Here is a 14,414-nt window from a genome sequence, read left to right on the forward strand (position 1 = left end):
CGGTCTAGCTGGATAACACTTGGGACTGTTATCAGTCATTGGAGCATCATAAAGATCCCACGCGTCTGGATCATCCTGACTCATCCCTGTATGAGTTGGGGATTGCATCATTGGTGGAGTGCCTACCGGTGATGGTTGTGGAGAGCGTTGTGGAGATGGTGGCGGGGTTACCTGTTTAGCCACCTTCACCTGTGGCTGCTTGTCTTTCTCTTGGAAGGCAAGTTTTCGTTTCATTTGAATTGGAGGGAGAGTACTGATCTTCCCTGTTTCTTTTTGGATGTGGAGCCTTCTTTGGGTGTAGTCTGGCTCCATTGTCTCCAGTTCCTGTCCAAATCTATGTGTTTGCATTTGTGAGGACAGGCCTTGTTCCTCTGTGTAGGAACCTGATTTTGGTTCTGAGGCCGGATGTTCCGGTATCGAAACCTTTTCGGCTGCCTTTTTCCATCCCGAAGACACTTTTTTGCTCTTCGGCGTACTGATTTCTCAGTGCAGACTTGGTTCGGTGTCGCTCTCTCGGTGCAGAGATTGCTCTGACCCGGTGTCTCGGGGTAGAGTCTGCTCTGACCCGGTGTCTCGGGGTCGAGTCTGCTCTGACCCGGTGTCTCGGGGTCGAGTCTGCTCTGACCCGGTATCTCGACCGGAGTCAGATGACTTCGACACATGCATGCCCTTTTTCGGTGCCGATGCCCGGTCACCTATTTTTCGGGTTAAGCCATGGCCTGTTGGCGGTGGCGTCCCCTGGGCTTTACGTGAGTCTTGTGCATCGACGTCTTACTCACGGTTTTCGGCGTCTGTTCAGTATCGACCTCTTCCGAGTCTGAATCCTCGATGGAGAAGGCTTCCTCTTCTTCCTCCATGTGTTTTTGTCCTGTCGGCACGGACGCCATCTGTAGTCTTCTTGCTCTTCGGTCTTTCTGGACCGAAATGCCTGACAGGCCTCACAGCTATCCTCTTTGTGTTCTGGCGACAAACACAAATTACAGACCAAATGCTGATCTGTATAAGGATACTTATTGTGACATTCGGGGCAGAAGCGGCATGGGGTCCGTTCCATTAGCCTTGAAGATGCACGCGGTCGGGCCGACCAGGCCCCGCCGGGGAATCGAAAAACCGCGAAGGGCCACCGGAGCTCTTCAAATTTCGGTGTCGATCTGTTGTAACTAACCAGATACCGAACGCAAACAATACCGTCAAATTTTCAGAGTTTTCCACTAACTTTCCGAACCGAAGCGCAGAGCGAAAAGGAACACGTCCGAACCCGATGGCGGAAAGAAAACAATCTAAGATGGAGTCGACGCCCATGCGCAATGGAGCCGAAAGGGGAGGATTCCCTCGATCTCGTGACTCGAAAATACTTCTTCGAAGAAAAACAACTTGTAACACTCCGAGCCCAACACTAGATGGCGGGATGTGCAAAGCATGTGTATCTGCAGCTACACATGCCATCGAACATATATATATATATATATATATATCTATATATATATATATATATATATATATATATATATATATATATATATATATATATATATAGATATATATATATATATATACACACTATATAGTCTGTGGAATGCGGTCTCCAGGGAAATCGGTAAGATCACTCAAGGCTTTAGCCGCCTGAAAGGAGAAAGCTTTACCGCCCCATTGAACCCATTTAAAGTGGGGAATTGACAAAAGAGGTTGAAGCAGCCTCAAGTAGGAAGATAGATTTGTACCCTATGTGCCAGATATCCAGGCCTGGACAGGTACATGGCCCCATGAACCAGAGCTTTGAATAGGATCAGTTTTCTGATGGGCAGCGAGTGGACAGCTTTCAGAACCGATGAAATGGCAGTATGCCTTGGAAGATTCAAGAGAAGCCTACCCACCACATTTTGGACCACTTGCAGGAGTTTCACCAACATCAATGCAACTCCTAAATAGAAGGTGTAAGCGTAATCAAGATTTGAAGTGATCAACAAATTAATCACTACTCTTCTAGCTTCTAAAGGAAGAAGAAGAAGAAATTTCTTCAGTGTGGAGCATGGCAAAACATTGGCCAACCATAGTCAAGATCTGTTGCTGCATGGAAAGGGCAGAATCCAACTTCACCCCTAAGTTTTTAACCACAGCAGCTAGAGGGGAGGGACCAGCAGGGGGCCACAGATCTTCTCACCAATTAGACAGATGTGATCCAAATGGGATAATTTCCGTCTTCTCTGTGTTGCATTTCAGTTGGCTATCCTCCATCCCGTCAAAGATGGCATGCATGCAGTCAGTGAAAGATGAAGCAATAGATGCATGGGAACAACAGAAAGCAAAGAGCAATTGGGCATCATCGACTTGAGATACTTTGGCACCCAAAGAGCTCCGCCACTGAAGCCAAGGTGGACATGAAGATATTAATGAGGGTAGGGCTTAGCAAAGAGCCCTGTGGGACTCCTTGCATGACTTAGTTAACTTCAGAAGAAAAAGGTGCAAGCCAAACTGAATGACCTCTAGAGTCTGAGAAAGACTTGCACCAATCCCACGCAATGCCCCCAACAACTATGGCCGACAATCTATGCAGGAGGCTAGAGTGTCGGAAGGTGTCAACAGCAGCAGGTAAGAAGCAGATTCCATGCTATGGCAGGGGTGAAAGCCCGAATGACCGGGATGCAACAGCTTGCCTTGCTCGAGATACTCTGCATTAGTGGATTAGCAAGTTTTTCTAGCATTCTAGTAAGGCCAGAAGAAGTGGTACTTCCATATAATTGCAAAAGATGCTGTAGTCTATAGCTGGCTTTTTAAAAAAAAGGGACCCCCTTAAGCCAATATCCATGAGACGAACCCCCAAAGCAAATGACTGATTGAAAATGGAGTTGATCATAGAGTTGATGACATCCACTGCCGCAGCTAGCATCAAGGGGGGCAAGCATCGAGAGGTGAACCCGATCATATTTCAAGATTACTTCTCTAGAATGTTCTAGGCCTAATTTAGATAAACCGTTGAAATAGCTGTCAGAGGTGAAATCGCCGACAGAGTGAGAGTTCTCTTGGATTTTTTTATCAAATAATGTTGCTCATTTATTGCACAGCTCCTGAGATGGGGAAATTGCCCTACAACAGGGTGTAAGGTTTTCACGATCTGAAAAACTGGCCAGGAACTGTCCTCTGCCGAATTAATTTGGTCTGCAAAAAACAATTTAAGCCTGTTTAAGAGATACCTGAAAGGCTATAAGGGTGGCTTCATAGTTAGCTTTGGAGTCAGATGAATAGCTCTTACGTCCGGCGTGTTCAAGCTTTTTACAAGATTTACATTCTCAAGTCACATATTCCAAGAACCAGGGGGCCGGGGAGTCTACTGTGTCTTCTGCAGCTCTTGTAGAGGGGCCAGCGCATCTGCTGCCCCAGTTAACCAAGAGTTGACAGCCGCCACATTGCATCAACATCATTGGTAAAGCAGGTATCTCGGTCTTCCATGCCCTAAAGACAATGCAGTCAGCCCACTGGCCTTGCCGGAAAGGTTTGACCATTTTCCAGCTAAAAAGGATCAGAAAATGGTTGGATCATATTACCGGCTCGGGGAGACAGATCGATGGCAGACAGGTTAAACTTATGACTTCTTACTGGATAAAATGTTTGCAAACAACGTAGAAGTACCTCATAAAGAACAAAATTAAAGATTTAAAGCCCACCAAGGGCAATCCTGATCTTTGAAAACCATGAACCGATAACCATAAATATTAAAGCTTGAACAAAAAGTAATGCCAAGTACTTCATAATTTCTCTCTATGGCCTTAATCACTGACAATGGAAACTACCTCACTGGTTTAGGTCTTGTCTTGTGTTACATTAGCACATCTAGGCAAGAAATATCAGCATGGTATATGAGAAGAAATAAACCACAGGATTGGAAAAAGAGGGATGCATCTCGTTTCTGCTAACAATTATTCAACTATCTGAAGACAGTAAAGCTTTGATTCAGTTTATTAGTGGCATACCGATCCTATTTATGTATATTCTCCTTCACCACATTGAAACAATAGTATTAGGCTTTTTTGAAGTCCAGTGTCAGTCAGTGATAACAGCCAATATGAATTAATAGGACACTTAAGACGTCATTCCCTCCAGGCACTTCGCTCTGCAAGGGTATCAAAAATGAGCAGTCGAGGTTAACAGTAAGAGGTGGAATGGGTTTAAAACTCACATACAGCATGGCACTGAAAATAACACAAACTCAACGTACCGTCAGTGCTATTTATCCAAATACTAATGTGACTTAATAACAGGTATGTAAAAACCGTTACAAATGCAAGGAAAAAGCTGGCCTTTGCTACCATGCAACAAAGATCAGACCTTAAGCAGGTGACTGACAATTCAGAACCTATCTGTCTCTCTGACTTGGAAAGCAGATACAGCTCTATAGTAGGGGAAAGGGCCATTAAAGACTTCGCATTGATAAAGTATAAGATCCCTGCCGCTTCATGACCCAGGCAATACTGGTCTTGGTCAGCCAGGAATCTCGTGGGATCTGGGTGGTCTTGGTGTCTTGAGAAATACTTCAATCTGCTGAGCCTTGTACAGAACTTTCATAAGCCAGGGCAGCTTCTCCTTTTACATGCAGTTCATGCCATTCTACACCAGACCATAGCACTAGGGTTTCCAATGACCCATTGTGACACAAACTGTAAGATAACAGAAGGTCTACCCTGAGCAGCAATTCTGTTCTGGGCTGCTGCACAGTATCTCCTCAAAGTCTAATTAATGTGTGCATCACTGACTCTAAATGCTCTATATTCATGCAATGTTTGATCGCTACAGCAGGATGTCTGAGTCAATGAGTAGCAAGTTATTCCAAATTGAACATCTGGCCCCCAACCTGTAGAAGTGCATCTTTCTTCTGTGTTCTGTTTTCGCTGTCTTCAGGCTCAGGGGGTCCAAAAATCACCAGACTAAAACTGGATGGAAAACATTACTTACCTGTACCGCTCTGTTCGCAGCTTGCAGTGCCCATCTGCCATCTAGTGTTGGGCTCCACTAATGGCCAGTTTTTCTTCAAAGGAGTTTCGAGGTGACTAGTATTACATTCTGTGAATCACATGATACATGAACAGAGACTACTTAAGATGTGTTTATCCCTGAAAGCCAGGCATGTTTGGTAAAATAATGGTAATCAAGTGTGTACTGTAGTGAAGTGCTATATTGTGATTTTTCTGTATTTGAGTACATCGCTTTACTGGAGTTTAGAGTAATTAAACACCATAGAACAGAACCAGGTCAGTGCTATTTTGAGTACAATAAAAATGTTCCACTGTGCTAGTATCGGAGAGGAAGGCAGGGAGCATAAATTTAGATGAAAGGCTCCTGAACTAAAAACCTGAAGACTACTTACTCTTTTGAGGTTGAGAATAACTATTAAAAAGGCTATCTTCCATGAAAGAAATAGCAGAGCAGAGTTATGTAAAAGGCTCCCACATAAGCCTGGCCAGGACAATAGTAAGGTCAAAAGAAGGGAAAGAATTACGTTTTAGAGGGATTTAGCAGAACGATTTCATTGCTGCTTAACACATGTTCCATACCACGTAGGGAATGAGTGAAGGAATATTGCAATTAAGTATAACTGATGAACTAATTCGCAGTGCATTCCTTGGTGACTGCAGGTGAGGCCACCTGGAGGTGAAAATTTGGCATTTTGCATTCTGACGCATGGCAAACAAGTCTATAGTTGGGATCCATCAATGTTCGTAATATCTGTTGAGGATCTCAGAGATTAACTCTCACCCGTGCGTTTCTCGAATCGCTCCATTGTAGGTATTCTGCCAACAAGTGTACTTTGTGGTATTTTGGCAACTGCAAATCTCGAGTCAAGTTCAAAAGCTCCCACCTCTCTACTGTGTGTGTGTGCAGGCAATACACTGTGGTTATGCTGTTCCTGCAAATCAAAGAAATGTAACCCTGAATTGGCATTAGAAGAGCTCAGAGTGCTAGCTGAGCATTCTTAAGTTCCAGTACAATGATGTTTAGGGTGTGCTTCTGAACTGTCCATTGTCTTTGAATCAGTAGGGTTTGTAAGTGAGTTAACCAACATGTGAGTGAGACAACGGTCTTTCCTTTCATCCGTGGTTGACGATCCAGGAATGATCTGTCCAGTAATAACTATTTCTTCCACCACCATAGCCTATGCTGTTCACTAGGCTTTAGCAACATGATGATACCAATTTCTAGTCACTTCTGAAGGCAAGGGTTTGGCTTCTGAATTCCTTCAGAAATGTGCTATCTGGCAGCCTCCGGACACACTGAAGAGGTTACAATCCCTGCTGGGGTAACTTAACTTTGGACAAACTTACTTTCCTCACAGCTGAGCAAGTGAAGCCCTTGTATGCCTTGATTTCTCCCACGTTTTTGGCAAAAACGTGGATGAACAAACACTGATACCTTGTGTGCTTTGCAATCAGAAATGCTAGAGACAAAATATTTACAAACTAGGCATAGCAAGACCAACCTAGTGCTCAGAGGCATACCAAAGACAGTCAGGCTATACTTATTGTGACCTACAATGAGGGACAGACCGTTCCTGTAGCAGACAACTCACACATTCGTATTCTCCAGACAAAGTATGTTTTACTTCCATTGAGAAACTTCTAGCAGCTCTGCAGACTGCTATATTGAAAGAGCTTCCATTAGAACAGGTAAAACCCATGTTTGTCGTTTCTCTTGTACCAGCCCCAGAGACAGCCACTAAACCAAGCATTCCTAAAGCTTGAGCTCTAAATAAGAGATGGATCCAGTGGGCCCCTTCCTTGAGTGCAGTAGATGTAAAGTATCAGTATGATTCTAGGCTTCGTACACAAGCTTTTCTCCAATATGCATACAATGTTACACAATCTATAAAAGCCTTACTTACTCACTGAATCATATGGGCGGCTCTGCTCAAACAGAGTTAGGAATAAGATATAAGTACTCCTCAGTCTGTGTAGCAGTGCAAAGTGTAGTGAAAGGTGGTTCATTCGTTCCGCAGTGCACCAACACTAAAAGTTAGGTGATAGCATTGTGCAACATGCAGAAATTCATGCCCTGGTACTTTCATTACAGGAGTTTGACCTGTCAGTTCCCACATTAAGTATCCGATTCAACCTTCTGTGTGGTAGGGTACAATGTGGCTTTGAAACAGAATACATGAATCCACCAGACCTCACACAAAGATCAACACATTAACACAATACAGGCAACCACAAAGGGTGAAAGAGGTACTCTTACACCCTTAACTTGGATACCACTCCTATGGTTATGCTATCAGAAGTGGGAGACAGGATAATTCCTAATTACATTTAATCAGGGAAGCGCATGAGGGATGGGCATATGTCCATGCTGGCATTAATACAACTGTAGCAATGCTAAAGCAACACAGCTGGCGGCCTTTTTCATATAAACAGATGAGAGCTTGTGGAAGGTGATGCTATATTTATCAACAGCTCAACCCTCAATGTTAGAAGATCCCACTAACTCCCCTCACAGTCTCCAACATCCCATTCGGGGTGATTAATTCACACCATATCAGGCCAATAAATTCTGTTAACCATTGCAAGTACAAATTGGTAGCAATTTATTGATGTTCTTCAATTCTTATGGGTGTAGCCACAGAGAAATTCAAGTGCTTGAGCAGTTGTAAAGGAGTTGCAGTGTCTGGTAGCGATGGGGGCAGGTAATTTCATTCAGATAATCGTCCTGTGTTCACTTCTAAGGCTTACATGAATGTTGTAGCTGCTCTGGGACTTTGACTGCAATTCAGCAATCAATTTTGCACCGAGTCCAGCAGATTAGTTGAGTGTGCTAACATGATTAAACAATGCTGGAATGCTGTGGTACTAAATTCAGATCTTCGTTGGTACCATAATCTGTATGGAGTCCTGATCATAGAATAACTTGTCCAGGCGAGTACTTGGAGGTCGCACTTCATATGAAGTATTCTTTGGAGTGCCTATGTACATCTCTTGCATAGAAAGTTATGGGGATGGTGGTAGACGAGAAAACGCTTGGCCTGAAATAAAGTTTGAATGTCTTACAGAGTGTCGGAAGGGGGGGTGTCTAATATTCAGCATGTGACAGTTATAAAGAAACAGAAGCCCCACTGGAAAAAAAAGAAAAGGTGAGACATTCACATGAACCAACTGGCGTCCTAGAAAGGAAAACTAAAAGTGCTGGATGTAAAGTTCCCACTACTTACCTGTAATGTAAGATTAATTTGCTCTAATCTAGTTCTCCTACAGGGGAATCTTCATTAGGTCAAGGTCTAGGATTGCAAGCACAAGACCCCCTAGCACTTTCATAAAATACATAAATATATAGATATATACATAACTATCAATAGAAAAGCTAATTTTAAAACAACACCTTCTTGCAGGCTATTTTAGGGAAATATTTGCTGAATTTCACTTATTTTCTTAAAACAAAAAACAAAAAAAAGAGACCAACTATACATATAAAAACATGCTGAAATACGAATAATGATAAGGAAAACGTTCAGCGACACTTCTTAAAAATAAAGTAATACAGGCTACACTTTACTTACCACCTAAATAGCCTTGGATCAATATCATGCTTTACTGACTAAGATATACCTCCACATAACCCCTACAAAGCAAACTTACCCTACTTTATTGAGGGACCTCACCAAACTAAGTACCAGTTTTCAGTGTGTAGCAATGTGTTAGCTTCAGCAATAATCTAGCTCATGAGAAAAGGCTAAAACAATACCACACAAAAAGTCAGGAGCTCAACAATCCAAAATGTACGTTATGAAAATATTTAAACAAGAGAAACAAATATCAGCACTTCAAATCATTTGTTGAGCAAACAGGAACATTAACAAAGATAGCAGATTAATTTCATTATGTTTTTCGATTATTCCTATCCAGTGGAAATATGACGCTGAAGCACCAAATAAAACAGCACCTACAAAGGTTACCACTCATCACACCAAAAGCCCACGTGATGATAAAGGTAAAAGCCATAAGTAACAGTTTAGTAAACTGCAGCCCCATAGACTGTTCTTAAATGACAAACCAGATGACTACGATACATCTCCGCCCTGCCTGAGGTGGACTTTGAGAACTTTAAATGTCTTGTGTTTGATATGTTAATGTCTGTCAAACCACAAAAGCAGACACAGCAAATTCAAATGAGAACAAAGGCTGGTGTTGGAAGAATAATTTAAACTTGGGTACAAGTACTAAATTATACAATTGTACAGCCACAGATCAAAGACAAAGGGTAGAATTGAAACTGGAGCTCACTGGTTGTACCTATTTGTTAGTGTTATGCAATTTGTACTCACTGAACATTTAGCAATAAACACATTCAGTAACAACTTCTCAAATACTCACTTGTACTCTGGAGAAGGGTTCGATCACTCGGATGAGATTCTGTTCCAATAAATTATCGTAGAGTTTGGCCAAGTGCGTGTTGATGATCGGGTCATCCCTGAGCTCTCCTTTGTAATCTGTCAGTGCCTACGAAGAATGACAGCAGGCAGGGAAACAAGTTAATATCCAAAAAGCCCTTTCCATGTATGTCACTATTTTAGGCATGCACTGACTGACTTGTGTACGTCAACCATAAACTGTTTTCCTACCACTTTAACACTCATCTCAAGATAGCTGGAAACTGCTTTTGGGGATACTTGGGTTATGATTAACGATTTGGGCTGGTATCTCTATGCTAGTTTTTGGTACTTGGCGTCCCTGGTGTGCGGCAATGTGAGGAGGAGGAGTAGAGCCGAGATTAGGGACAGCAGAGAAATGGAAAGAACAGGAACTAGGAAGCAAGGAAGCAAAGGTGAGAGCTCCTCCCGGCAGTGTTGTTCCTCAGCTGCAACATCGCAGCTCCAGAAGAGGAGAAGAAAGGAGAGCTACAGGGAGAGGGGGAGCATAGAGAGAGAAGAGAGTAATTACATTACAAGTACTGGTCTCAACCCTGCTGGCCTCTCCAAGGACAGAGTGATTCCATACCTGCAGGAAGAACCAAAGAGTCTGTCTGGGGCTTTTTGCATGAACGGATCAGCTTCTCCTGTTACTTACAGCTCAGTCAAGATTCTTGTGGCTGTGACTTTTGTGAAGTGGAGCGGAGTGAGGAAAGCGTGCATAGCCCCTCACAAAAGAGATGCGATTTTTGTGGTTTGTGACTTTTTATGGACGGATTATTTATTTGCCGCAGTGTAGTACACAGCTGTGCATTTAGCTCTGCTTGTATTCTGCCCCACAAGCCTAATCTGTGGGTCAACTGGAAAGAAAACTGAAGGCCTTTAGTGCCTTGCCCTTTTACCATCTGGACCACCGCTTCTTTCGCAATAAGCATAGATTATTCCCTTAGCTGTTTAAAGCTTGGGTCACGTTCTCACACATCCCACACCGCCCCCTTACCGTTCCATTGCTGGGCAACTGGGGAGTGTAGGAGGCTGGCCTGGCTTGTAGTGAGTACCAAGGGGTACTTACACCTTGCACCAGGTCCAGGTATCCCTTATTAGTGTAGAGGGGTGTCTAGCAGCTTAGGCTGATAGAAAATGGTGGCTTAGCAGAGCAGCTTAGGCTGAACTAGGAGACGAGTGAAGCTCCTACAGTACCACTAGTGTCATATGCACAATATCATAAGAAAACACAATACACAGATATACTAAAAATAAAGGTACTTTATTTTTATGACAATATGCCAAAGTATCTCAGTGAGTACCCTCAGTATGAGGATAGCAAATATACACAAGATATATGTACACAATACCAAAATATGCAGTAATAGCAATATAAAACAGCGCAAACAATGTATAGTCACAATAGAATGCAATGGGAGCACATAGGGATAGGGGCAGCACAAACCATATACTCTAGAAGTGGAATGCGAACCACAAATGGACCCCAAACCTATGTGAGCTAGTAGAGGGTCGCTGGGACTGTAAGAAAACAGTGAGGGTTAGGAAAATAGCCCACCCCAAGACCCTGAAAAGTGGGTGCAAAGTGCACCTAAGTTCCCAGGAGAGCACAGAAGTCGTGATAGGGGAATTCTGCAAGAAAGACCAACACCAGCAATGCAACAACGATGGATTTCCAGACAAGAGTACCTGTGGAACAAGGGGACCAAGTCCAAAAGTCACGATCAAGTCGGGAGTGGGCAGATGCCCAGGAAATGCCAGCTGTGGGTGCAAAGAAGCTGCCACCGGATGCTAGAAGCTGTGGATTCTGCAAGAACGAAGAGGGCTAGAAACTTCCCCTTTGGAGGATGGATGTCCCACGTCGTGAAGAAGCTTGCAGAGGTGTTTTCGTGCAGAAAGACCGCAAACAAACCTTGCTAGCTGCAAGGGTCGCAGTTAGGGTTTTTGGATGCTGCTGTGGCCCAGGAGGGACCAGGATGTCGCCAACTGCGTCAGGAGACAGATGGGGTGTCCAGCAAGACAAAGAGCCCACTCAGAAGCAAGCAGCACCCGCAGAAGTGCCGGAACAGGCACTACGAAGTGGAGTGAACCGGAGCTCATCCGAAGTCACAAAGGAAGGTCCCACGGCGCCAGAGGACAAATCAGGAGGTCGTGCACTGCAGGTTAGAGTGCCGGGGACCCAGGCTTGGCTGTGCACAAAGGAAATCCTGGAAGAGTGCACAGGAGCCGGAGCAGCTGCAAATCACGCGGTACCCAGCAATGCAGTCTAGCGTGGGGAGGCAAGGACTTACCTCCACCAAACTTGGACTGAAGAGTCACTGGACTGTGGGAGTCACTTGGACAGAGTTGCTGAGTTCAAGGGACCTCGCTCGTCGTGCTGAGAGGAGACCCAGAGGACCGGTGATGCAGTTCTTTGGTGCCTGCGGTTGCAGGGGGAAGATTCCGTCGACCCACGGGAGATTTCTTCGGAGCTTCTAGTGCAGAGAGGAGGCAGACTACCCCCACAGCATGCACCACCAGGAAAACAGTAGAGAAGGCGGCAGGATCAGCGTTACAAGGTCGCAGTAGTCGTCTTTGCTACTTTGTTGCAGTTTTGCAGGCTTCCAGCGCGGTCAGCAGTCGATTCCTTGGCAGAAGGTGAAGAGAGAGATGCAGAGGAACTCTGATGAGCTCTTGCATTCGTTATCTAAAGAATTCCCCAAAGCAGAGACCCTAAATAGCCAGAAAAGGAGGTTTGGCTACTTAGGAGAGAGGATAGGCTAGCAACACCCGGAGGAGCCTATCAGAAGGAGTCTCTGACGTCACCTGCTGGCCCTGGCCACTCAGAGCAGTCCAGTGTGCCAGCAGCACCTCTGTTTCCAAGATGGCAGAGGTCTGGAGCACACTGGAGGAGCTCTGGGCACCTCCCAGGGGAGGTGCAGGTCAGGGGAGTGGTCACTCCCCTTTCCTTTGTCCAGTTTCGCGCCAGAGCAGGGCTGGGGGATCCCTGAACCGGTGTAGACTGGCTTATGCAGAGATGGGCACCATCTGTGCCCATCAAAGCATTTCCAGAGGCTGGGGGGGCTACTCCTCCCCAGCCCTGACACCTTTTTCCAAAGGGAGAGGGTGTAACACCCTCTCTCTGAGGAAGTCCTTTGTTCTGCCTTCCTGGGCCAAGCCTGGCTGGACCCCAGGAGGGCAGAGACCTGTCTGAGGGGTTGGCAGCAGCTGCAGTGAAACCCCAGGAAAGGCAGTTTGGCAGTACCCGGGTCTGTGCTAGAGACCAGGGGGATCATGGGATTGTCTCCCCAATACCAGGATGGCATTGGGGGGGCAATTCCATGATCTTAGACATGTTACATGGCCATGTTCGGAGTTACCATTGTGAAGCTATACATAGGTAGTGACCTATGTATAGTGCACGCGTGTAATGGTGTCCCCGCACTCACAAAGTCTGGGGAATTTGCCCTGAACAATGTGGGGGCACCTTGGCTAGTGCCAGGGTGCCCACACACTAAGTAACTTAGCACCCAACCTTTACCAGGTAAAGGTTAGACATATAGGTGACTTATAAGTTACTTAAGTGCAGTGGTAAATGGCTGTGAAATAACGTGGACGTTATTTCAATCAGGCTGCAGTGGCAGGCCTGTGTAAGAATTGTCAGAGCTCCCTATGGGTGGCAAAAGAAATGCTGCAGCCCATAGGGATCTCCTGGAACTCCAATACCCTGGGTACCTCAGTACCATATACTAGGGAATTATAAGAGTGTTTCAGTATGCCAATGTAAATTGGTAAAATTGGTCACTAGCCTGTTAGTGACAATTTGTACAGAGAGAGCATAACCACTGAGGTTCTGGTTAGCAGAGCCTCAGTGAGACAGTTAGGCATCACACAGGGAACACATACATATAGGCCACAAACTTATGAGCACTGGGGTCCTGGCTAGCAGGGTCCCAGTGACACATAACAAACATACTGGAAACATAGGGTTTTCACTATGAGCACTGGGCCCTGGCTAGCAGGATCCCAGTGAGACAGTGAAAACACCCTGACACACTCACAAACAGGCCAAAAGTGGGGGTAACAAGGCTAGAAAGAGGCTACTTTCTCACAGGGAGCACTTGAAGAAACAGAGAAAGTGGAAATCAGTGGGTGGCAAGGTCCTTTCAAGCTCCTGAACTCCTTTGTCGGAGCACAGTTTCACAAATGGTACCTGTTCGCAGGTTGTGCTTAGTTGCTCTTTGGTAGCTGTGAGTCCCTAGTATTAAACCTGGAATGGTGAGACTACTTTTGGTAGAAATTTTGGATTTGTTCTTAGTACAACTTTGTGTTTGTGTACTTGGAAGAAAGGTTCCTCAAGAGTAAAAGCTTGTATTTCACTTACTCTTCTTAAAGAAGTAATTGCCGCTAGGAAGGCAACTTTCCATGTTAGAAATTAAATTTGGCAAGAGTGCATGGGTTCAAAAGGTGGTCCCATATGTCTTGTAAGCACTATATTTAGATTCCAAGATGGAACTGGTGGTGTTCTTGGTGGAATGATGCGTTTTAAGCCTTCCATGAAAGCTTTAATGGCAGGAACTCTAAATCAAGGGCTATGTTGAATAGGTTGTAAATATGCAGATATTGCAGTAAGGTGTATTTTCATTGAGGAAAATTATAAATTTGATTTTTGCAAATGAAGTAAATAGCATACAATATCTTGTATTGATGCTGTAAGAGGATCTATATTTTTAGATTGACAGTAATAGACAAATCTTTTCCATTTGTTTGCATAGCACTGTCTAGTAGAGTTTTTTCTTGCTTGATTAATAACTTTCATACATTCTGATGGGAGTTGTAAATATCCAAATTCTATGACTTCAGGAGCCAAATTGCTAGATTGAGAGCATTGGGGTTTGGATGTCTGATTTGACCTTTGTTTTGTGTTAACAGATCCGGTCTGCATGGGAGTTTGGAGTGCAGTACTACAGATAGATATAGTAGTGTTGTGCACCATGGCTGATGTGCCCATGTTGGTGCTATGAGTATCATGTTGAGTAAAGTTTGA

General features: G+C 44.5%; 1 protein-coding gene across 1 annotated transcript in view; it reads right to left on the reverse strand.

Annotated features, from left to right (window-relative positions):
• The window catches only part of PSMD11 (proteasome 26S subunit, non-ATPase 11), a 430,446-nt gene that overhangs the window by 177,469 nt on the left and 238,563 nt on the right, over positions 1–14,414 (reverse strand). The window contains exon 10 of the mRNA XM_069237974.1: positions 9,351–9,476. Within this exon, the coding sequence (XP_069094075.1) occupies positions 9,351–9,476 (126 nt within the window). The remainder of the gene's footprint in view (positions 1–9,350; positions 9,477–14,414) is intronic.

The sequence above is a fragment of the Pleurodeles waltl genome, chromosome 6 (genome assembly GCF_031143425.1).
Source record: "Pleurodeles waltl isolate 20211129_DDA chromosome 6, aPleWal1.hap1.20221129, whole genome shotgun sequence".
In the NCBI taxonomy this organism is placed as follows: Eukaryota; Metazoa; Chordata; class Amphibia; order Caudata; family Salamandridae; genus Pleurodeles; species Pleurodeles waltl.